This window comes from Gadus macrocephalus, chromosome 6, assembly GCF_031168955.1.
Source record: "Gadus macrocephalus chromosome 6, ASM3116895v1".
Classification (NCBI taxonomy): domain Eukaryota; kingdom Metazoa; phylum Chordata; class Actinopteri; order Gadiformes; family Gadidae; genus Gadus; species Gadus macrocephalus.
This window is the reverse complement of record NC_082387.1, coordinates 15,636,573-15,659,531: the sequence shown is the minus strand read 5'-3', so window position 1 is coordinate 15,659,531 and position 22,959 is coordinate 15,636,573. Positions and strand designations below refer to the sequence as shown.

The 22,959-nt window shown below is 44.8% G+C and overlaps 2 protein-coding genes across 9 annotated transcripts in view; one reads left to right on the top strand and one right to left on the bottom strand.

Annotated features, from left to right (window-relative positions):
* The window catches only part of gpat2 (glycerol-3-phosphate acyltransferase 2, mitochondrial), a 110,669-nt gene extending 92,102 nt beyond the window's left edge, over positions 1-18,567 (top strand). Inside the window, exons 7-24 of one of the 3 annotated variants that reach the window (XM_060054454.1) lie at positions 130-255; positions 1,451-1,550; positions 2,052-2,185; positions 2,332-2,431; positions 5,067-5,246; positions 6,544-6,642; positions 7,025-7,107; positions 8,478-8,596; positions 10,307-10,377; positions 10,733-10,893; positions 11,176-11,279; positions 12,084-12,268; positions 13,257-13,334; positions 13,928-14,050; positions 15,674-15,794; positions 16,000-16,065; positions 16,365-16,420; positions 18,043-18,567. In XM_060054454.1, the coding sequence (XP_059910437.1) occupies positions 130-255; positions 1,451-1,550; positions 2,052-2,185; positions 2,332-2,431; positions 5,067-5,246; positions 6,544-6,642; positions 7,025-7,107; positions 8,478-8,596; positions 10,307-10,377; positions 10,733-10,893; positions 11,176-11,279; positions 12,084-12,268; positions 13,257-13,334; positions 13,928-14,050; positions 15,674-15,794; positions 16,000-16,065; positions 16,365-16,420; positions 18,043-18,159 (2,023 nt within the window). In that variant the 3' untranslated portion in view covers positions 18,160-18,567. Of the gene's footprint in view, positions 1-129; positions 256-1,450; positions 1,551-2,051; positions 2,186-2,331; positions 2,432-5,066; positions 5,247-6,543; positions 6,643-7,024; positions 7,108-8,477; positions 8,597-10,306; positions 10,378-10,732; positions 10,897-11,175; positions 11,280-12,083; positions 12,269-13,256; positions 13,335-13,927; positions 14,051-15,673; positions 15,795-15,999; positions 16,066-16,322; positions 16,421-18,042 lie in introns of those variants that run through there. The other 2 variants (XM_060054453.1, XM_060054455.1) reach the window with 2 other exon arrangements.
* Positions 18,568-19,485: 918 nt separating this feature from the next.
* Positions 19,486-22,912, bottom strand: fahd2a (fumarylacetoacetate hydrolase domain containing 2A). Of its 6 annotated transcripts, none has more exons than XM_060054464.1 (8): positions 22,749-22,912; positions 21,983-22,267; positions 21,663-21,879; positions 21,031-21,090; positions 20,753-20,915; positions 20,433-20,541; positions 20,269-20,356; positions 19,486-19,983 (listed from the first exon to the last, which is right to left on the bottom strand). In XM_060054464.1, exons 2-8 carry the CDS (start codon positions 22,240-22,242, stop codon positions 19,921-19,923), a joined length of 960 nt encoding a protein of 319 aa, XP_059910447.1. In that variant the 5' UTR covers positions 22,243-22,267; positions 22,749-22,912; the 3' UTR covers positions 19,486-19,920. The 6 variants fall into 6 exon arrangements, with proteins under 6 accessions (XP_059910447.1, XP_059910446.1, XP_059910449.1 ...); XM_060054463.1 differs by having other exon boundaries at positions 21,983-22,242; positions 22,749-22,766; XM_060054466.1 differs by having other exon boundaries at positions 22,611-22,752.
* Positions 22,913-22,959: the final 47 nt, after the last annotated feature.

The window sequence follows — 22,959 nt, the reverse complement described above, 5'->3', positions numbered from 1 at the left end:
TATGTAACCTCCTTATTTAAAGGATGTTGTTGTCTTACTGGAAGGTGGGTGTTAATGTTTGTCTATGTGCTGCACAAAGGTGGCCTTTGTGCCGGGATAACCCCTCTGTCCTGTGACTCCTCGTCTCAGAGTGCAAGAGGCTCTCTGTGAGGAACACGCAGCCCCTCCAGGGCCGGGCCACCAGGGGGAGAGCAGCCGCCTACCCCCCTACCTCTCCTCCCTCATCAACACCTGCATCTCCCCCGGCTTTCTACGGTGGGTGTGGGTTTGTGTTTGTGCTTGTGTGTTTGTGTGTGTGTGTGTGTGTGTGTGTGTGTGTGTGTGTGTGTGTGTGTGTGTGTGTGTGTTGATAAATGCATTTCTTACATGATATTAAATACGTAGAACACTGATATTAAATACGTAGAAACCATGCATCATATGATAAATACAACATATGAACACAAGTAAAACAGAAATGGTCCAAATTAGCCGATTGGCCTATGCAGTAGCCATTTCAATTATCCCAATCAGCACAGTATAATTAAGACCTAACGTAACCCTCGGGATATGCATAGGGCCAACATACTGGACCCCATGTACACTACATTAGACAGCTGTGCACATGTCTGTTCTCCAGTTGTGTTTTCTCTGTGTCATTTCAAATGAATGTGGTATTGTTCTGGCATGTGTTCTGCGTAAGCGACAGCTAAATGTTTTTCGTCATGGCGCAGTGAGAAGGGAACCAACCAGTCTTTATCGGTGCAGTGTGTAGGATTTAGTGGCATCTAGCGGTGAGGCTGCAGATTACAACCAATTGAACGGCCCCACCCCTCCCCTTTCTGATAAAAGAATGCCAATTGACGTCATCGTCTACGACAGCATCATGTGGCCAAGTGTCAAGTGATGGGGTTCCTTCATTCGATTTACAAATTGCATTTAGATTTTAAGTCGGTAAATCTATAGGTTGTTTGTCCATTCTGGGCCACTGAACGTCCATGTTGAAGCAACATGGCGGGCCCCAAGGAAGACGACCTGCTCCCTATGGAGATATAAAGGGGCCATTCTAAGAGACAGGGTTAGACAGTGGATTATAAATAAATTAAAAATACATCCAAACAAAAAGCCCGCTCTAAGTATTGGCTTGTCTTCCATCTTTCCAGTTCTTATCTTGTGTCAATCTCACAGCACTTCCCCCCGTAGTATTTTTATTGCTATTGTGTTCCTTGATTGAAATCTCCATATTGATTTATTTATTCCATTCTCCACTTTAATCGGTGTCATCTGTGAATCTCATTAACATCGCTCTCTGACTCTCATCCTTTTGTTTGCCGTACTCTTTCCAAACCCAGCCAGGGTGTTGGGACACCATCTTAGATTAATATCATCATTGCTTTTAAATGACTCAGTGTCTATTCATGGACCCTTTCTTATTCACCAGCCATTCAGTGACTCCTCATTTCCTGCTTAGTTTTGGGTGCTGGCTGTGCCTGAAGACCCTTGGATCGGTGTTCAGCAGCATCCAGGTCAACCTCAACCATGTGGCCGCGCTCCACCGGGCGTCACAACAGGTGCACATCCAACACACACACACTTGATTACGGCAAGTAATGCTGCTTTCCGCAGACTAATGTCGTCGGTAATGTTGGTGGGATGATGAGTTTTATTCCTCTCCGTTTAATGAAACCGGTGTTTGTCATTAGGCATGTAATCACCAAGTACTCTCTGCTGTGGACGTCTAGAAATTAAGGGTTTCTAAAGGGCCAGAGAAGCCCCAAGATGCACCTGGCCCAGAGATTTTGGTTCTTGCGATTTTTCAGATTGATTGAGAGAGCATCTTTTTGATCATCATATCATATTATAGTCATATATAATAATCTAATATAAAAAAAATGCATCCTTACAAATCCTTACTTTGTATGATAGTATCTGGATTTTGCACCCAAAGAAGACGCAAGTATCCTAATAATATTCTGACCGACGGGGATAATTCCCATGGCAAAGGTCAGATAAACAACATCAGGCTCTTTTAACTTTTGGACCGTTTGACGTTTTTTTCCTCCTTAACTCAGGGCTCCCCGTTGGTGTACGTGTTTATGCGTCAGAGCAGCCTTGACTTCGTCCTGATTCCCCTGCTGCTCTTCACTCAAAACCTTAGAGTCCCTTACACCTTCTGTCCCCAGCAGATGAACTGCTCCTGGCTCCGGTAAAAAGAACACCCACACAATCACTGACCACACACACAACCCCACACTACACCAAGCCACCCCTCACCCACACACAGACAAAGAAATCCAACAGAAGTCGAGTTCTTACCCTGCAGTCAGCTGTTCTTTCCGAACCCCCTCATAGGTCAATCCTACAGAAAGTGGGCGTGGTCTTCCTACCTCCTAATGTGCCGACTGAAGACGATGCTGAGTTGGACGATTTGTACTCTCCAACCATGACAGCTGTGAGTAACTGGGTACAAACTCCAATGGATAAGAATGATAGATTCTAACGACTCACTCCTCTCGCTCGCTCTCACCTCATATCGATCCTTATCATGATCAGTATCTTCTAGATATTGTGTTGATAAATTTATGAGGGGACAAAGCTTGGTTTTGCATGGTTGGTTGTTTCTATTTTCTATTTTGTGTTACTGTGTGATTGGCTAGCACACAGGGGAGAAGCAGTCTGTGTCTGCTTATATTCTATTAGTTCACAGGAAAACAAGCAAGCAGACAAATAAATTCACTATTACCCTGAAAACCAAAAACACCAATGATGCATTTTGACGAATCATCGAACGTGAAAGTAGACCTAATGCAATATCCAGCCTTTGATTTCCCCCAAATAAAATAATGGAAGTGATCCAAGAAGGTAGAAGTATTCTTACGGATTGGCAGTGTGCGGGGGCAGTTGATTCCATCTCCCACATTTCATTTGTCTGTCTCATTATAACTCACTAATTTCATCATCATTGAGTTCCATTTTACATAAATTATACATTCCACTCGTTAATCCTGATTCATTAGGATTTGCCTGATTCCCCTGGTAGAATGTTTCAGTACCACCCACTTCTGGTTTCCACGCCACAAGCATGCTGTCAGAAAAACACAAGACATGTGCAGTCTAATCGGTGGCAGCTCCACACACACACACACACACACACACACACACACACACACACACACACACACACACACACACACACACACACACACACACACACACACACACACACACACACACACACACACACACACACACACACACGCTCCGAGCCCTCCCAATACCACGATTAGAATAGCATTTTCACAGGCTGCTCCTTCATTAAAATGCAACCGTATTACTCTTGTCCCTTTTCCCCAGCCTCATCTTCCGCTGACGCCCTCACCATCTCTCTCCCACAAATTACCAACCGTCAGGAGTTTTGTTATAGGCCTAGTCGTCGAGTGGCCTGGAAGGAGCAAGGGAAAGATGAGAGGGGGAAAAGTGTGTGTGTGAGAGAGAGAGAGGGAGAGGTAGATGGTGAATGGGTTCTGCCCGTCCTTCAGCTATTCATCCTATTTCGTCAATGTTTCGGTTCTGTGCTCGGCGACATCCACTCTCCCTTTAATCACGGGCATCATTTTGTTCCCACGTTTCGCGCAAAGACGCCACGCGCCTTTTGGATCCGGGTGGAGAGCTCCCTCCCCTACACATCTATCTGCCAAATTAAGTGCTTTTCTTTTGGAGAAGTTCCCGCATTTAATCAGATCAATGTTGTCCTATATGGCACCATAAAATAGCTCATGCTGACATTAGTATAAAAGACCTAGCCACAATGGAGCACGAGCAGGTTGTTTATGTGCGAGGCTGGGACACAGGATTTCCTTACATCGACCATTTATGTGAGTTAGCATATTGGATGCGACGGGGAAGGCAGGGTGCTGGTTGGCTGTATTTCAATGTTAATAGACCTTTATTGCTGATTGAGTGTAGGCTTGCTCAGCTGCCGTTCAATACAAATTGAATTCCCCTCCTTCCATCCGAAGGAGTGCGCACTTGAGGCAGTAACATCTATCCTGGGGATTGTCGGAGTTTCAGCTCTGTTCTGTTTGGACTTGGCCTCGCCACTTGTTTCTGAGCACCGTTGTCCCAACACCCCCCTCCTTCCCCACATAGAGCCGCTTCTATTTATGCTTGTGTTTTGTTCTCTACTGCAGTGCTGGCCTGTATTTACTGGCTTTTATTTTTCAAATGCACAAAGGCTCTTTAAGTTAATTACGTGCTCCCATACTCCCACAACTTTTAAGCCTTTATCTTTTCCATTGTGGTCCTCCATTCCCCTCTCTGTCGCCGCACCCTCTGGTTATTCAATTCAGTTTGAGTAGCTTTATTGGCAGTGAAATAATGTGCCTGCAATGCCAAATCAGTTGGCGAATAAACAAAACAAAGAGAGGTAATCATTAAACAAATCAAAAACACACGTACAATAGCAGCATGTAATATTCCAATTTCCAATTTTTGAATGGTTTGGAAGACAAACCATTCAAATTATTAGGTTTAAGTGTTCATGAACCCCCAATGTGAACACTAAACCTTTTAGTAATGTTTTTGCCCTGAGAGTTCTAGGAAGGAGACAGGGGATGTTATATTATAATATGGTTATATTGTTGAAATTTGTCGAAGGGTTTATTTAAGCTAGTAATGTTGTTGAGTATGAGCGTAATAACGAACAATGTTGTATATGAAATGCACTCTGTGCTGTAATACTTCAAGTATCCGAGAAGCTGAACCTCTCTTGGACAGTCGTCAACATTAACCGCTGCCCAAACAGAGTTCCGCGCCCATCATGGCCTTAGCCTCTCGGCAACAACACCAAAGAATGTTCAAAACCAATTGGCGGAGACTCGCAGAAACATGGGACAAATATTTTTGCGAATTAAACTATTATCTTAGCCACAGCGTGAAATAGCATATCTTTCTATGTTGAAGATCATAGGAAAAAAATACAAAGAGTTGAAAAAACCAAAAGGGATTTTCTTTGGCTCCACTGAGACTTTAAATATGTTCTCTCACTGTCACTCAACCGCTCCCTCCCTCCCTCCCTCTTTCTCTAGCTGCTGCGTGAGCTGCTCTGCGAGGGCCAGGCATTAAGTGTCAGCGTGTGCAGGGAGACCGGACGCGGTGGCCAGTGGCTGGCGCGCATCAGGCAGATCATCAAAGAGGGAGTGGTGCCTGATGTCAGCCTGGTCCCCGTGGGCATCTCCTACGACAGCATCCCAAACACAGGCATACCGGTGTGTTTCAATAAAGGACACAAACATGCGTACAAACACATGCATACACACACACACAGAAGTCCCCCACGCACCCATGAAGGCACATGCATGCATGCACAGATGTGGAAGCAAACATACTCACATTCATATGGACAGGCACAGAACTGACACCCATCAATACACACACACACAAACTACCAAATGCGTAGACATAAACAAACTCAGATGCATTTAGATTAGGGATCGACCGATATATCGGTCGGCCGATATTCGCGTTTTTAACGTGTATCGTATCGGCCGATACGCGGCTGATTTTCGCCGATTTTTTTAATTTATTTATTATTATTTATTTTTTTTACTTGTTCTACCTCACCTGTTTTTAATATTTGTTAAATATTGTTCATCTACTTGTTCTTACTTGTTCTACTTCACCTGTTTTTACTATTTGTTAAATATTGTTTTTTATATTGAAGTTCAATAAATGTTCCTTTCAAAATAAAATAAAAAATCGGCTCAAGAAAATCGGTATCGCCGTATCGCCGTATCGGCTAAGGCTGATGAAAAAATATCGGTATCGTATTGGCCCTAAAAAATCGGTATCGGTCGATCCCTAATTTAGATGGAAACAGACACCCATGAATGCACACACATCACACACACACACACACACACGCATGCGTAAACCAAAATAAACGTGCATACACATTGATGAAAAAACACTACCCCAAACAAATGTAAACAGATCAAGCACACGCACACACCGAGACATGCAGCTCTTATTATTGGCTACCATCTGTATTGCTAATGTCCTATGGGTCATAAGAGAACATTCAGAATAGCAGAAGACTTAGCCAATGAACAGTCAAGCTTCAGATGTGAGGCTTGGAGCATCTTCGTGGGGACTGTAGCAGGTAATCACGTGTGCCCTTTTGTATTAGTAAGCTGATTGTGCTCTGTGGGGGGGCTGGGGAAGAGAAGGTGTTGTTTGGTGTTTGTTATAATACTAAAATAAAGTCCTCTTAAGGAGCCAAAACCACCAGCAGGGTATTACTCACTCACACACACAGCACACATGCTCTCTGGAGCAGGCTGTTGGGAGGTGTTACTCATTGTGTATCCTGCTCATCATGACAGTGTTGTAATGGACCTCTTACTGACAGCTTCTCATTACGTTATTACAACTTTACCCGTTGATTATGTAAACTGCATGTGCTTATTGTGTGTGTGTGTGTGTGTGTGTGTGTGTGTGTGTGTGTGTGTGTGTGTGTGTGTGTGTGTGTGTGTGTGTGTGTGTGTTCTTTGCGCTACTCTACAGGTTGGCCTTGGTTCTTTATTCAGACGCCTTTGGGCTGCTCTCTGGTCCCAGCCGAGCAGCAGTTTGAGGGTTCACTTTGCCCAACCCTTCTCTCTCAAGGTACGTGGGGAACCAAGCATTGTGTCCATAATATGCATACTAATCAGGGTCGAATGCTGACCACTCTCAGCGTTTTGACATTCACCCGGACAGTTAAACGCATGTCAAACTAAACCGTCACAAAGTGTGGGATGTTGACTTGAAGTTACCGTCAGCGCTTGATAGCCGCTGAGGAGGCTAAGGCAGTGTTACCCACGCAAAGTGGTTGTGTGTTTCTTTTAATTTCCCTGATCAGTTAAAACTGTTCACTCACGTATTATTATAATTTTTATCATTGAACGTTTTGCTGGAGCACTGATGAACTTCACTGAACAACCTTGTGTAAGTGCCTGCACGCGTTTAACCAGCATAAATGTGTGATTGGCTGTGTGCCCCCTCACAGGAGACGTGCGCCACAGGGAGATGCCGGGTGGATGGATGGCGCCCTCTACAGGAACTGCTTCTGCCCGCTGTTCTCTACGGCAGGTAGCCAATCAGGCCAGTGTGTCTGCATATGTGTGCGCTTGCTTGTTTCTGCACCTTACTACATGGGGGGGGGGGGGGCGCGGGGCGGGGGGCGGGGGGGGCGGGCTTGTTTTGTGTCTAATACCTGTGAAATTGAAAAGTTTCTCTGTGTAAACTTTTGATATAAAGTTCACTCTTAAGCTTAGATCTGGCACAGCAGCGAGTTGCCTCCAAGCCTTCATCCTCTTAGACCCGCTCTAATTGCCACCAAAGACACTCTGCCAGCCAGTGGAAAAGATAACAACATTTATCATCTCTGCTCAATCTTGGTTGAAATCTTCCTTTTTTTTTGTGTGCGTATTTAAATTGTTGTGTTAGAGACGTAGGCGGCAACCGTAACACAAAAGACAACGAATATAAGAGCTGTAACGACACACTGATGGATTGGGATGCAAATTCTTATCAGCGTTTGAGAAATCGTTGAGGTTTTTGGAGTTATTAAAAAGCTTCCGTTCTGTTCCATTTCAAATCTGCCACACTCAGATTTCCCTTTTCCTCTGGTGGTTTCACAAATTACAAATGCACAGCCGTGGAGTGCTGCAATGCTGCAAATATTGAAACACCTACTCACATGCATCTATTAGTGTTTTTAAAGAGTACGTATACAGGTGTACACACATTTTTTGTTTGTGGTTGGAAATGACAATGTCAATCCTAATAGCATTTTATTGTTGGAGACAAATTGTCATGTTGCCGTCTCTCTAATACCTTTACACACAGACAGACACACACACACACTCAAACACACACACACACACACACACACACACACACACACACACACACACACACACACACACACACACACACACACACACACACACACACACACACACACACACACACGTCGGTTCACATTCACATGCACTCACACACTCAGTTCAGCGCATACATCTCATTCACCCACAGTATTGCTTTAGTTCAATATGAGGAAGCCAACACTAGGGCTACACTATACATCACATTGTCTTACACACTTGTGGAAAATGTATCATTGTGACTTACAGCGTATTCTCCCCTTATCATGGAGAATCAATCATGGCTATCGATAATGTGTTAGTCTGAATTGATTGCAGATAATACAGTTGCCATTTGTTGGACATTATTCCCCACCATGTGATTGAATCTTGGTTTTATTGAGTGTTCTTATTCAATCTATTAAAATAAACGCAATTTGATTAAATGCACGACCACTACACGAAAGCATGTAATTGCGTTGTTATGGTTTTCCCACAACGCTTGCTTGTTTTGGGACAGAGCTCAACGATCGTCAAATACAAAGGTTTTCCTTATCACCCTTATCGGCCTTCTCCCCCCCCCCCCCCCCCAAGGACGGAGGAGATAGTGGGGCAAAGGAAGATGTCCTGGATCCTGCCGTCACATTACACTCCTGAACTGGTCAAGTCCGAAAGGGACCTCAGCACAGCCCTCACTCTCCACCTCATCTACTGTAGCTATAACACCACCCACCCCACCTACTGTAGCTATAACACCACCCACCCCACCTACTGTAGCTATAACACCACCCACCCCACCTACTGTAGCTATAACACCACCCACCCCACCTACTGTAGCTATAACACCACCCACCCCACCTACTGTAGCTATAACACCACCCACCCCACCTACTGTAGCTATAACACCACCCACCCCACCTACTGTAGCTATAACACCACCCACCCCACCTACTGTAGCTATAACACCACCCACCCCACCTACTGTAGCTATAACACCACCCACCCCACCTACTGTAGCTATAACACCACCCACCCACCTACTGTAGCTATAACACCACCCACCCCACCTACTGTAGCTATAACACCACCCACCCCACCTACTGTAGCTATAACACCACCCACCCCACCTACTGTAGCTATAACACCACCCACCCCACCTACTGTAGCTATAACACCACCCACCCCACCTACTGTAGCTATAACACCACCCACCCCACCTACTGTAGCTATAACACCACCCACCCCACCTACTGTAGCTATAACACCACCCACCCACCTACTGTAGCTATAACACCACCCACCCACCTACTGTAGCTATAACACCACCCACCCCACCTACTGTAGCTATAACACCACCCACCCCACCTACTGTAGCTATAACACCACCCACCCCACCTACTGTAGCTATAACACCACCCACCCCACCTACTGTAGCTATAACACCACCCACCCCACCTACTGTAGCTATAACACCACCCACCCCACCTACTGTAGCTATAACACCACCCACCCCACCTACTGTAGCTATAACACCACCCACCCCACCTACTGTAGCTATAACACCACCCACCCCACCTACTGTAGCTATAACACCACCCACCCACCTACTGTAGCTATAACACCACCCACCCCACCTACTGTAGCTATAACACCACCCACCCCACCTACTGTAGCTATAACACCACCCACCCACCTACTGTAGCTATAACACCACCCACCCCACCTACTGTAGCTATAACACCACCCACCCCACCTACTGTAGCTATAACACCACCCACCCCACCTACTGTAGCTATAACACCACCCACCCCACCTACTGTAGCTATAACACCACCCACCCCACCTACTGTAGCTATAACACCACCCACCCACCTACTGTAGCTATAACACCACCCACCCCACCTACTGGAGCTATAACACCACCCACCCCACCTACTGGAGCTATAACACCACCCACCCCACCTACTGTAGCTATAACACCCTCCACCCCACCTACTGTAGCTATAACACCACCCACCCCACCTACTGTAGCTATAACACCACCCACCCCACCTACTGGAGCTATAACACCACCCACCCCACCTACTGTAGCTATAACACCACCCACCCCACCTACTGTAGCTATAACACCACCCACCCCACCTACTGTAGCTATAACACCACCCACCCCACCTACTGTAGCTATAACACCACCCACCCCACCTACTGTAGCTATAACACCACCCACCCCACCTACTGGAGATGTATAACCTTTCACCCTAAACCAATAGTAGTTGTATGCTGCTCACATATGCTTACATACACTCATCCTCACCTAGGGTCGGTCATGTGTCTCTCATTTGTATCTTTACATCCTAACATGCAACTCGCCCCTCAATGCCCCCTTGTTACACTCAATTATTTATTGTTCTCCTCGTGTTCAGCTACGACCTCTTGTATGGCTGTGATGTCCACCAGTCTGGTAGCCACTCTTATGCTGCATAGACACCGCAAGGTATGTGTACTGTGTGTGTGTGTGTGTTTGTGTTTGCAACTGCATGTGCTTGTTTTATGATATTCTGACTGCTGGGCAACATTTCCCATTGCCGATGTTAATGATTTTATTCTTTTGGTACACCCTTGGACCCCCTCCAGTAAGTCCTGGTGGTGCGTCATAGTGCCACCGGGTTTGGCTGAGTCATGCTCGCTAGGCTCTGTCTAAGCTGTGTTATTGAAGGGGGGGGGTTGCTGGCTAATGTTTCTCCTTCATTGCGACCATTTAGCTGGTAAAAAACAGCAAACGTTCATTTTGGGTTGGCTTCATCGTTCGCCTCATGCGTGATTATTTTGCGTTTATCTCTGCTCCCCAGGGAGTGCATGCGTCTGCTCTGTGTCGTGATGTTGCCTGGCTGACAGAGGAGCTTCTGTTCAGGAACAAAGACGTGGGCTTTGGGGGCAGCTTGCCAGAGGTGGTATGCTACGCTCTAGCGCTGCTTGGCCCTCACCTCACCATCATCTCTACCGCCTCCAGGTTGTCCCTCTGTGTGCTTTCTTTGGTTGAACGTTTCTTTGGTTTTTATTGGTTACGACCAATAAGAACACGCTATGACTGATGTGTGATGTCCAGCTGGTATGATGTATATGACATATATATATGTTAATCTACTGTATATGTATGTAGTTACACATCAGTCAGAGCTGTCAATCTGTCATCTGCTTGATTTTTTTGTGCAAGAATAATGTGTCAATATCACTGTGTATCTATACACTCAAAATGTCTGTCTTTCTCCTCAACACCCCGTTCTCTTATTAGGAAAGATATCTTCGTTGTTCCAAGGCCCTCCGTGGACGCCATCACCAGCCTTTCCATCTCCACACAGATTGTCACCCACTCCTTCATAGCGGAAGCGGTCGGGGGTGAGTTGTTTATGCCTTGGTGTCGGCAACTTAATCTTTGAGCGTGTCGGCCAACTGTCTTTCTCTGGGGGGCCGTCATATGTTCCTGGTTCTGTGGCCGTCTGGGTTCGGCTGGGGTTAGCTCCTCTACCGCTGCAGAGCCCGGTGGGCGGGTTGCCTCATTGCTCATACCATGTTAAGTTTCATTTTAATTATTTCCAATTGCAGTCACAGTCATTTTCTGATGATGTCTTGTCCTATTTCCAAAACCACACGATCAAAGTTTGATCAAACTGTGTCTATGCATAATTTTTAAGCTCATTTCCGAGTCCAACATCCCCCATCTTAAATGTCATATTTATATTCCGTCTAAACGGGCTTCAGAAGCCCTCTTTCAAACGAAATTTGAAGACAGCCCTAAGCAGTCAAATAATAAACCCATAAACAATGTGTCTAAAGATGAAAAGTTCTGAAATAACTGTAAATAAATGAATAATGTCAGAAGTCTCTCAATCGTGTTGATCTGTGTCTAGCATTGAAGTCGGCAAACTGACATATTTTGACATAATCTATCGGCCGTGCCGTGCCGTGCAGTGGACAGGGAATTCCCCGTCTGCCTTCAAGCCCCATTGAAAGCAGGAACCCATCAGACCCGAGAGTCCTTAACCAAGCGGCAGAAGCCCAGACGGTCGTCTCTGGGTCCAGGCTGTTCTGCCGGGGAGAGATCTCTCCGGCCAGTCTGCTGAGTGGCGACAGCAGGGGTCACTCACTCAGACAGGGGGCGGCCACATGGTGTGAGCATTGTGTTGTTGTTGTTGTGTGCAGCGTGCGCGGTGTCGGCCATGCTGAGCGAGGTGGCGTCCAGCGGCGTCAGCCACCGAGTCAGTAGTGGCGGGCAGCGCGGCGAGGAGGTCAGGGGCGACATGGAGTTTGACGTGGCGCTCTGTGAGACGCAGCTGACTCAACGGAGCCTGCAGCTCTACCATCTCTTGCCCCCGGGCTTCATCCCGGTGAGTTGGTGTTCTGATCACGTCCCGCGTGGGCCCGTCGCCACCGCTGACCCGCTCACGCGCCCCCTATCAAGCGCTTGGCATCCAGTGGAGGGTTAAATGGAGCAGAACAACCCCTGCTCCTAGTGTGTGTAGGTGGGTGGGTGGGTTGGGGTGCGTGTGTGTGTGTGGATTTGTGTTGCTATGCGGTGCATCTGTTTGTTTGTGTGGGTTTGTGTGTCTGTGCTGGAGTGCGTGGATTTGTGTTTGTGTGGGAATGTGGTGTGAGTGTGTGTGTGTGTGTGTTTCAACCCACATCCAGTATCTCCTGATCCTTCCCATAAAGACTACCTCCTTTTCTCTGAGCTCACCAAGCTCTAATAATCACTGACCTGTCTCTTTTAACAGTCTCTCTCTCTCTCTCTCTCTCTCTCTCTCTCTCTCTCTCTCTCTCTCTCTCTCTCTCTCTCTCTCACCAAATAACATCTGTCTTCCCTTTAGTTCCCCCCTGGCTGGCCTCTCCCTCTCTGATCTTAACAACATCTCTGGAAAACACTTGATGTTGTCTGACCCGTCCCGTCCCCCCGTCCCCCCGCACTAACTAGATATGTGAGGTGTTGAAACTAGCCTTATAACATTACGTCTCTTTCCCCGCCGAGGCGAGAAAGAGCTGAGTGATGGGATGGGGCTCATCCAATCTCCTTACTGTCTCTCCTCGCTACTCCCACCTATCTTCATCCTTATCACTGTTCATCCCATTTTCTCACTGTCGTCCTTCTCTCCCTGTCTGTCGCCCTACTCTCTGCTCTGTCTGTCTCCTTGCCACTCTCTTGCTTTCTTCCCATGATTCTCCCACCTACTCTTCCTCCATATCAATTGTCTTTCTCTTTACAACTCTCTCTCTCTCTCTCTCTCTCTCTCTCTCTCTCTCTCTCTCTCTCTCTCTCTCTCTCTCTCTCTCTCTCTCTCTCTCTCTCTCATTAACGCTCTACCTCTCTCTACCCTCCAGCCCTGCCAGTCATCCCAAAGTTTTGCCCTGGAGGCGGTGGACAGTCTGGTGCGCTGTGGTCTCCTCGTCATGGAGGAGGTAAGGGAGTAAGCCGCTACGCTAGGGCTCACAAAGACCTCTAATCATCCGCCTCGTTGTCACCCACCCCTTCAATGTGCTATTCCAAGGGAATCACGTTGTAATTAGCACTTATTTTGGTGAAATCCTGTCGTTATCACCAATGCCTTTAATGAGACATTGGTCCCTTTGTAATCCGTACCCACATTATCCCTTGCACGCCGCGTTGACACATGTGGAGTCATATGATCCTTATAGCCCCTCAAAGCAATTTCTACCATGTTATTCAGTGCCGGAGCTGCCCTTACAATCAAACCCTTTCAGTTGAACGGTGGAAGGATGTACCCTTCCTAGTTGATAATTGTTACAATGAATTCCCCTTGGGGATGAAGAAAGTACCTATCCAACTATCTTGGTAAGCTTAGCTAACCCCTTTTGCGATTTATAACCTATCCAGGACAATGGCTACCATTGGCCCAAGTTTTTGAAAGCACAATTGTACTGTAACATATGGAATGCTTGCAATTAGGGACAAGAATAGGTGATTGAACATGCTCTGGTATATTAACATCAGTAGTAATCTGGCTCTTTTGTACTCTTCTGGTTCTGTTCAGATAACAAGGGACACCCCCGTATGTGATAGCTGGAAGAGGCGCGTAGGTCAGTCCTGGCGCACCATGGATGATCTGTACAACAGCGACTCTGACTGTGAGGAGCCTGAAGCCAGGTCTTACAAGGTAACCGCTAGTCACTCCCATACAAACTTTTCCGGAGTTTTTTTTACTCGCTGTGCTTGACGGCCTTCATTGATAATGGGTTGACGAAATTAACTTGCCGTGGCCTGGCCTGAGGTCAGATGTAGGTTTAGCTTTTGTCAATACGTAACTTATTCTTTGGTTTGAGTGCGTACTTCCTTCCTCACCCCTTATTTTTCCTTAACTGAGCCAGTGTTGTTCTCACCGTCTCCTGTCTCCTCCCATAGCTGAGCCAGTGTTGTTCTCACGTCTCCTGTCTCCTCCCATAGCTGAGCCAGTGTTGTTCTCACGTCTCCTGTCTCCTCCCATAGCTGAGCCAGTCTTGTTCTCACAGTGCGTTTACATGACACTCAAGAAAGTCCAATTATTTTCTTAGTCCGACTATGATTGGATTATTAAGATGCATATATACACCTTAGTCTGACTAAAATCGAATCGAGTTACTCATAGTCGAATTAAGACCCCTAGATTATTCGATTGTTGTTGAATTAAGCATGCATCTATACGGTAAATCGGATTGGAATTGGATTATGCGTTCTGCACATGCTCGAGATCATCAACATGCATGAACTATAAGATCATCAACATGCATTCAATACACACTACGCTTCTGCTACGAGAGTAGCGTATATTTTAGTGAATGAACGAGTCTGGTTGTGTCTGTGCAAACATGTACTGTTAAGTCAGTGGAACTACAAATAAGGTACCCAGCCTGTCAATAATCGGTGGCCGCTTAATTCCGACCTATAAGCAGACCCACTGCCGGTCAAAGTGAAGGGTGTTACCCCCGAGAGAACATCGGCCCTGGAGGGAACGTCTCTCCTGTGCTCCTGGACTATGGTCTGGGCGCCAACAGCAGGAAAGGTGTAACACTTCGATTTCAGCCAAGGCTGAATTAAAAGTACATAATCTTTCTGAATGTTGGTTGTAAAGTAGTAACTTCAGGCATATCTGTTTTTTTACCATCTTTATTCATTCATTGCGCCGCGGCCGAACTGACGGGGATATTCTCTGATATTATGAATCTTAAAGACTACGTCGGGTTCTCCGACTCTCTGGTATTTCAGCAACAAGTAAAGACTCGTAGTTAGGGTTATCTCGGCCATGGTGGAGAAGGAATTGGAGGGAAGGAATTAGGGGAAAGGAACTTTGGCTTTGACTCTTTGAAGTCCAGATTGAAACGCTACATGGAGGAGAAAGGGATTGTTGCCGTTTGCGGACTCCCAGAGTAGCTGCACCGCCGCCGCCGGAGGAGTCTGCATACGACCGAGATGTCGGAACAATGGAGCGTTGGAGAAATGACATGGATCCAAAATGGTCTGACAGCCGTCTACTGAAAACATCTTTCTCAAAGGCCGCCTGAGTTTGTGGTTGCTAGTGACGTAAAGAGGTCAACAAGTGGTTCCATACCACTAGTTGAAATGGGTACAGCGCCACCTATCGTAGCGCGGTATGAAATGCTTCGGCCAATGAATCGATTTTCTCACCGCCATGTATACTCGGACAATTGCAGTTGACCGATTGCAGAGCATAGTCGATCTATGGCTTTAATCGGATTAAGCTGTGCATGTAAACGTCCTGACTGTCTCTTGTCTTCTCCCATAGCTGAGCCAGCCGTCTCAGTGTCCAGAGATGCTCTTCTTCCTCTGCAGTATGCTAGCTGGCCACCTAAGGGCGCTCTGTTGGGCCACTGAAGGGGTCCAATACCTGACCACACCTATGCCAGGTACGTCTGCTGGTGCGGGCATGCGACACCCCTATTAATATATTCACTGAGTGGTTTGTAGACGAGCCATCAAGCTGTGTGATGTCATGCAATCTCAAAACACAAAATGTGAAAATCCTAATTCGGTTGCTTCTCACAGCGTTCCATTGATTTTGCCGTCTATTATCAGTCAATTATCAATTGTCTTTGTTCTTTCGCCCTGCAGTGGCTCAATGTGAAGCTGTGATACACTTGCATCTGTGCAGCAGGGCTAACCAGGACAAACAATATGGTGAGCAGAACCCCATGCCTCATAAAACCTTCTTTTACACACACACACACACACACACACACACACACACACACACACACACACACACACACACACACACACACACACACACACACACACACACATATATGTTAATACCCTAATTGCTGAGCTTAACGAGCCCTGTAAAAGCTCTCTTTGAATAGCTCTAGAAGCCTTATAAACGCTGTCATTAAGGCCATCCTGGACTCTTCATGGCTTCCCGTTTGTTTTGTTAGGAATGTAGGATTGATAAACAGTGCCTCTTGTTCTTGACGCAGAGAGCTGCACTGAGGAGGCGGCACGCATAGCAGTACGAACCTTGACAGACCTCGGGGTGAGTAACTCTGCGTGTGTGTCTGCGTACCTGCGTGCGTGCTTCAGGAATCCCTAAAGATGCGATTGCTTTGCAGAGTGGGGAGTGTTGGAGTCTGTGTGGCTCCAGATACCTCCTGCTAAGATGTATTTGTGATCAAGTGCTTGTATCTGATATCTCTGATTAACATCTTCAAGCTGAATCTGAAATACAAGCCAACCTTAATAAAGTTAGCAGGTGGAAAAAAAGTACTCGGTACGGTACTCATACTCATTGGTCATGATGTAACATTACACATCATCAACGTCAGACTTTGGTCCAGAAACCACTATAATTATTTAATATGAATGGCGTTGTGTGGTTTGTCTCACCGTGGTGTCTCCCACTCCACATTCTCAGAACCGTAGCATCTGAGGCCAGGTGTGAGGAGCTGAAGGAATTTCCTTGGCTATCTTTTATGCACTCGGAATACTAAAAAGAGTAATGGGATTTTATCAAATCAGACACACACTCCTGGCAGCTAATAATTTCAGAGTGAGCGAATAAATGAATAAGTAAATGGTGGAACATATTTTGGACAGGCCGCGGTTGGCCCTTTATCCGTCCTCATCAGTTGGCTGTCAGAGCCCATCTCACTGCATCTCAGTTGGCTCCCGTCAAGGAGCCAACTTGTTTTTTTAACCATCATGCCGTGCCAGAATATAAGGCTACCCACATCCCACAGTGTTTAAAGTGGATACAAAAAGTTGTTTTATCATGCTTTTATCAAGATGACCATGGGACAACAACGTGCTGCTTCTCATTCGTCTTGTCATCCAAGTGATGACCTTACCCTATTTTGACCTATGTTTATTTTAAATGGATCAGAACACTGCCAAAAGTGTCAATTCGTAAATAATTGACTTTTCTTTACCAATAGTGCATTGGGTTAAATGCAACATCTGGTCCTGAATATATTAAACCTTGAGGAAAGTCAGCAGGTTTTGTTGGATAAGATGATGATTTACAGTAAAGCTGGATGGCGGATAAGACCCAAATGTTGCATACTTAAAAAAGGGGGGGCTCCCCTTAGAATCGGAGAAGCTTGGGTAAGGCGACGTTCTTCGAAGATTTGGAAATAGTGATAGAATTAATTAGATTTAAACAACTGACCTGCCATTTCTGGCTCTCTGGTTCCTTGTTTTGTTTCTACTGCACGTTACTATTTATTTGTCCTTGTACAAAGACTCCTACTAAAGGGACAGGCTCAGAAGCTCCACTATCAGAATGAATTCCCTTTTAGATAAATCTAATACCTCAAAGTCTCGTTTTCCTCTTGAACCATTTTTCAAGTCATTTCCCAAGCAGAGAAGATAACATTGGTACAAGAGGTCAAATAATCTTCCTCTTTTGTGCCTCTTCCTTCCATCCCGACTCTACTTCTAAACTGCTTAGTCAGAGCGCATTGCGCTTTCCTTGCACGTTTCATTTCTGACCATACTTCCTCATCTCCACGTGAAGGAAAGCGTCTGGTGCAGACATCGATTAAAAACCTTGACCTTGTATTCATTGGTATCAGGCAGTATGTTAATCAGGTTTCCCACTATTAGGTGAACCGGTCAGGGCAGCCCCAGTGGTGATGCAGGTCTGGTGTGTCTCCTCAGGTGCTGGTGGAGGAGCCGCTGGGTAACGGGACCAACCTCACCGTCAGTCCCCTCTTCCTGCTGCCAGACAACACACAGAAGCTGCAACGCTTTATCACCCAGTACATCTACAGCTGAGGGCCCAGCGCCAACCATAAGGCTGGGCGTTAGCGTCCCCCCCATCGTCCCCACGAGCAGAGGCCTGTTTTATACAGTTGAAGGGTCGTTGTTTATGAACGATTTTGAAAGGTTGGCCATTGAGTTTTGTTCAGCTTCAGTAATAGTATTTTTTTGTGCTGGGTGACATGGAGATGTTGTAGGAACGTTTGAGGTTTCATTAACATTGATCTATAATTTGTAAAAAAAATATATATATATACGTTTCAATTTGTGTTGTATGTGTTTTTGATGTGATATACGTATTTAGTAAACGCTGCTTAACGTACAACATTGTTTATTTTGGCCTTTGAAGAGCTTGTGTTCTATTTATCTGTTAAGTTGTATTTCTCAGAATTTGTCAGCATTAAAATTCTAATCGCATATCAACACATTTATTTTTTTCACATAGTTTGTGTTGCGTGTCTGCTATACAGGAACTGAACTTTGAACAATATTTACAGCAGTGTTGTTTAGCAGTCTGAACAGCTCCCTATCTGCCCCAAGCCTTCGACCCTGTGGTTGAGAGGAAGAAATCAATGTTGGGGGGTCAAGACAGATTTCTCTATAAGCATTAAATATGTGGGGATTCACAGCATTGACACTGGTTGGGTTGTGTTGTTTGTTGCTAGCCTTCCTATCCGGTCTCCCCAACACATCAACCAGAATAATCATTTATTTATCTCTGTATAACTATAAAGAAACACTAGAGCCATCTAGTGGTTGTGCTAGTGAATTGCATATGCAACATTGTAGTCCAACTTAATATATCGTTTTCATTTAGACAATTGATAATAATCCAAAAATGAGGAATTCAGTATGGAGCTTTAGCCCAACTAACTTTTCACATTATTAAATACTGTAAATATTATCTGAAATATAATATCTGTTGAACCATATATATCAGGATTTTGTTTATCACACTTTAGATAGGAGAACGAAATATGCATTGTGAAATCACCTCCACCCATTTCAACCACTGGAGAATGTAGAAATTCGTGGTTTGGAACACTTTTGCTTCCCTTTTAATGAATCATAGAATAAAATATTATACATTACAATGTATTTTATACCCATACCCAATTTATTAACTTTACTCAATTGAATGTATGATCCAAAAAGAAAAAGCATAACGTGAATTTGCATGTGAATGGATTTGTCATCCCTTCACATTGCATCTAATAACATGATGACCATCCCGAACTTGATGAAATATAGTCAACAGGTCCGTATTATTTGGCTGGGTGGCTCTGGTAAATAGCTATTCAAGAGATGTAGGCTGGAAGTGGAAAAGGGTGACAAAAGGAACACGTTTTCACTCCCATGGTGAGTCATATAATTGTATCCTTCAAAAAGATTAATTCTTGTCCGGTCACAAAAACTATGACTGAATTGTCATAAAGCATCCATCCATGAAGCCCCTTCAGATGAATACAACACCAATGATAGTTGAAAGATGAATGGAGTCAAATTATGATTCAGGTGCCTTATGTGAAAAGAAAAGTTTGAATGTGCAGTAATTGGTTACAAAATACATTTAAACCTGTCATAAAACATCACAAATTTGATAAACTCCCATTAGGTCATCACTAGCTAATAATATGTTGTGCAAATTTTCTATATCTAGAGACAACTTCCATCTAATCAACTGAAACATGATATGTCTGTTTGGGTTTGCATTGTCAAGAAACTTGAGGTATCGAGAACAGTTGTAGGGACCTCCTTGTGGTTGACATCTTGTCGTTAGACCACCTTGTTGACTATAGACCCTATCTGGTCTATCTGACACTCCACCACATCTCCTTTCTGGAAAACAAAGGGAAAACACCTGCTCAAAACACTTAAGACCACACAGAATGCCCATACACCGCGTCTTATGGTTTTTAATTTTACTTAGTCTTATGGGCACTACATCTGATTACAATATGTCAATGCAGGTAAAAGGGCAGGTGTAATGGTTAATTCAAATATCAGATAAAAAATATATAAAAGTCCACCCTCACTAAAAACATCACCCCTGGTGGTAAAATGGGTTCTGGATTAAGATTTGAGGGGCAAATAAAATCGACAATGACTTGTTTTGACTGTTACCTTGAGATAAACGGCTGGTTTTCTGAAAACTCCAACGCCTGGTGGCGTTCCCGTCAGGAACACGTCTCCTGGAGTTAAAGTCACAAACCTAAAAAGCAACAAACTACATCAGATGCCCGAGGAGGTACCAAACATGAGCCAAACCTCAAGATTTAGAGACTTACTGAGAGACCCATGCTATTATTTGTTCTGTCTTGAAGATCATCTGGTCAGTGTTACTGCTCTGGACTTCGTCTCCGTTGACAAGACAGCGAATGCCGAGGTTGTGTGGATCTAGAAGCAGGATAACATGGACTTGACATTTAGTCCATTAGCAGCCGGTTGATGCTTCGGAAAATCTCAGCATGAGATCAATGTTGGGAGTTACAAAAGAAAAAAAAAAAAGATGGATAGAAGAGTATCAATGGCAATTTGATTTTTTAGAAGTTAGCAATATAGATTGTTCTCCCTCGCTCCGTTCATAATGGGTATAATAGGCGCTCACCCTTCACTGCATCGGTAGTTACTAAGGCAGGGCCAAGAGGACAGAAGGTGTCAAATGTTTTCCCAAGCAACCACTGCTTTCCGTTGCGTTTCATCTGCCAATCCCGTGCACTGACATCATTGGCCACAGTGAACCCTGCTACATATGACAGAGCATCTTCCTCCTGCCAAAAAAAAAGATAGTTAGAGTGGATCTTTTCTGAGCATGGGTTCATCAATAGGCTAAAATGAAAGGTTAAATGAAAAATCAACCACCATGTGTGGGTGGCAATCAGTCACCTTGATGTGTTTTCCACTGCGTCCAATCACAAAGGCCAACTCCACTTCCCAGTCCACCTCCTGAAAGACCAAATGAACAGGCAACAAATGATTATTTTTTACCCTGTTGGCTAATTTGCTCTCAATTGAGGAAACCAGTTTTGGAGGTTGTGATGATCATGTCCCCCACTAGCACTCATCAAACCCTGGAGGAGCCATACACATCCCTCCACCGTCTTTAGTGTTGAGTCAGTGTCACCCTCATATCCTGTTTTAATGGAAGTGAGTAATTTCACAAGAGCAAAGATATTCTTTCAGTCGGTTTTCAAGATGTGACAAGAGTTATTGAGATAAAGTCTGCAAGGGTAATCATTCTAAGCTTGTTTTAGGATAATATATATAATGTAAACATTTCAATGTGAAATGCAACAGTACAACGCATACACTCGGTTGCCCAAAACATCCAAAGAAACAAATAAAATATATTTAATAATTATTTTACCTAAAATGCATTATAATCTTAGTTGTTCCTTGTTTCATGTTCCTGCTTGACTCTTCCCGGGCTGTTTATATTAACACCACCAAATGTAGGCTACTCTTTTGTACTACTTAAGTAAGTCGTTAGGAAGACTGTTTTCTGAGAAGGGTTTCACCTGGCTCTCGGAAGGCAGGATGATGTCATCATATGGGCCCGTGATCACATTGGGAAACTTGTTGAAGATGATAGGCTCACTAGGGATGGGTGCGTTTTGTTCCAGGCAATGATCCCGGTAGTTCATGCCCACACAAACCACCTTCTCTGGGGCAAGAATGGGAGAAAGCAGCTTGATGTCTGACCTATTCAACACGCATTGACCAGATGATAAGGCTCTGGAAGACAGATGAAGAACAAAATGTAATGTAGCTAATAAGTCTGTAACACCGCCAACAACGACAATGAAATATATTGTTGCTTGTGGTGATTTTGCATTACCTCTGGGCACACTCTATTCCCTTTTCACCAAGCTCCAGAAGCCCTCTCATCGTAGTAGGCATAGAAGGGTCAAAGGTCTTGAGGTCAACCACACCGAGTCCCTCAGCCTGTTCGACTCCCACTCTTATCGCACCTTCATCGCAGTGGCGATGAAACTGCACCAGTCGCATGGCTGCCCCACACAGGCCTCTGGCTTGGTTTCTCACTAGAGTAGAATAGAAAGTCTTCGACAGAGGGAACGAGTGGAGAGCAAGTCTCATCTATTGATGAAAAAAGGTGACATTACTGTCAGAAGATAGTTAGGGAATAGTGTAAAAAAATTAAAAAAAAGCAGAAATGTAAAGGAGGGAGGAAAAATACAAAGACAATCAGACAATATTAAACTCTTATCAGACTCCCACTTAATGAGTCGGCTTAATAATAGTATCGTTAGTTCAGGTACATAGACACAAGTTGCATGGTTTAACAGTTCTCTACTTACACGCTTGGAGGCAACTAGTTGGAACGTGCACAAATAGTTATCTTTGTATAATTACGTACAACTCAAGATAACCATGACACTGCTGCCGAGTCAGAGGAAAATTACCGAGTTACTAGCTTGGACTGGACTTTAGACTTGGTAACTCACGTTTTCTGTCATGTAAACTGTGCAGCTCGTCCTATGTCTTGACTGACAAATAGGTAAACTCACTTCCGGGTTTGTGTTTCTAGGCTATTATTCCTGTCAATATGGAGACCATTATACAATGTACAGATGCCCACGTACCATGATGCTAGTAAATGTGGTTTTAAAAAACGATGTTCAAAGCATGCCAAAAAGTATTCCTTGTTAAGTTTTGGAAGTTATCTTTAAAATAAAAAACTACAGCTCCCGCCTGCCAAGGCAGAAAATCGCGTGGACAGCAGAGGGAGAGGAGAGGACGTGCTTTCTGCTCGACGCTCAATCCGGGTTTAATAATTGTAGTCCTGTCATCCAT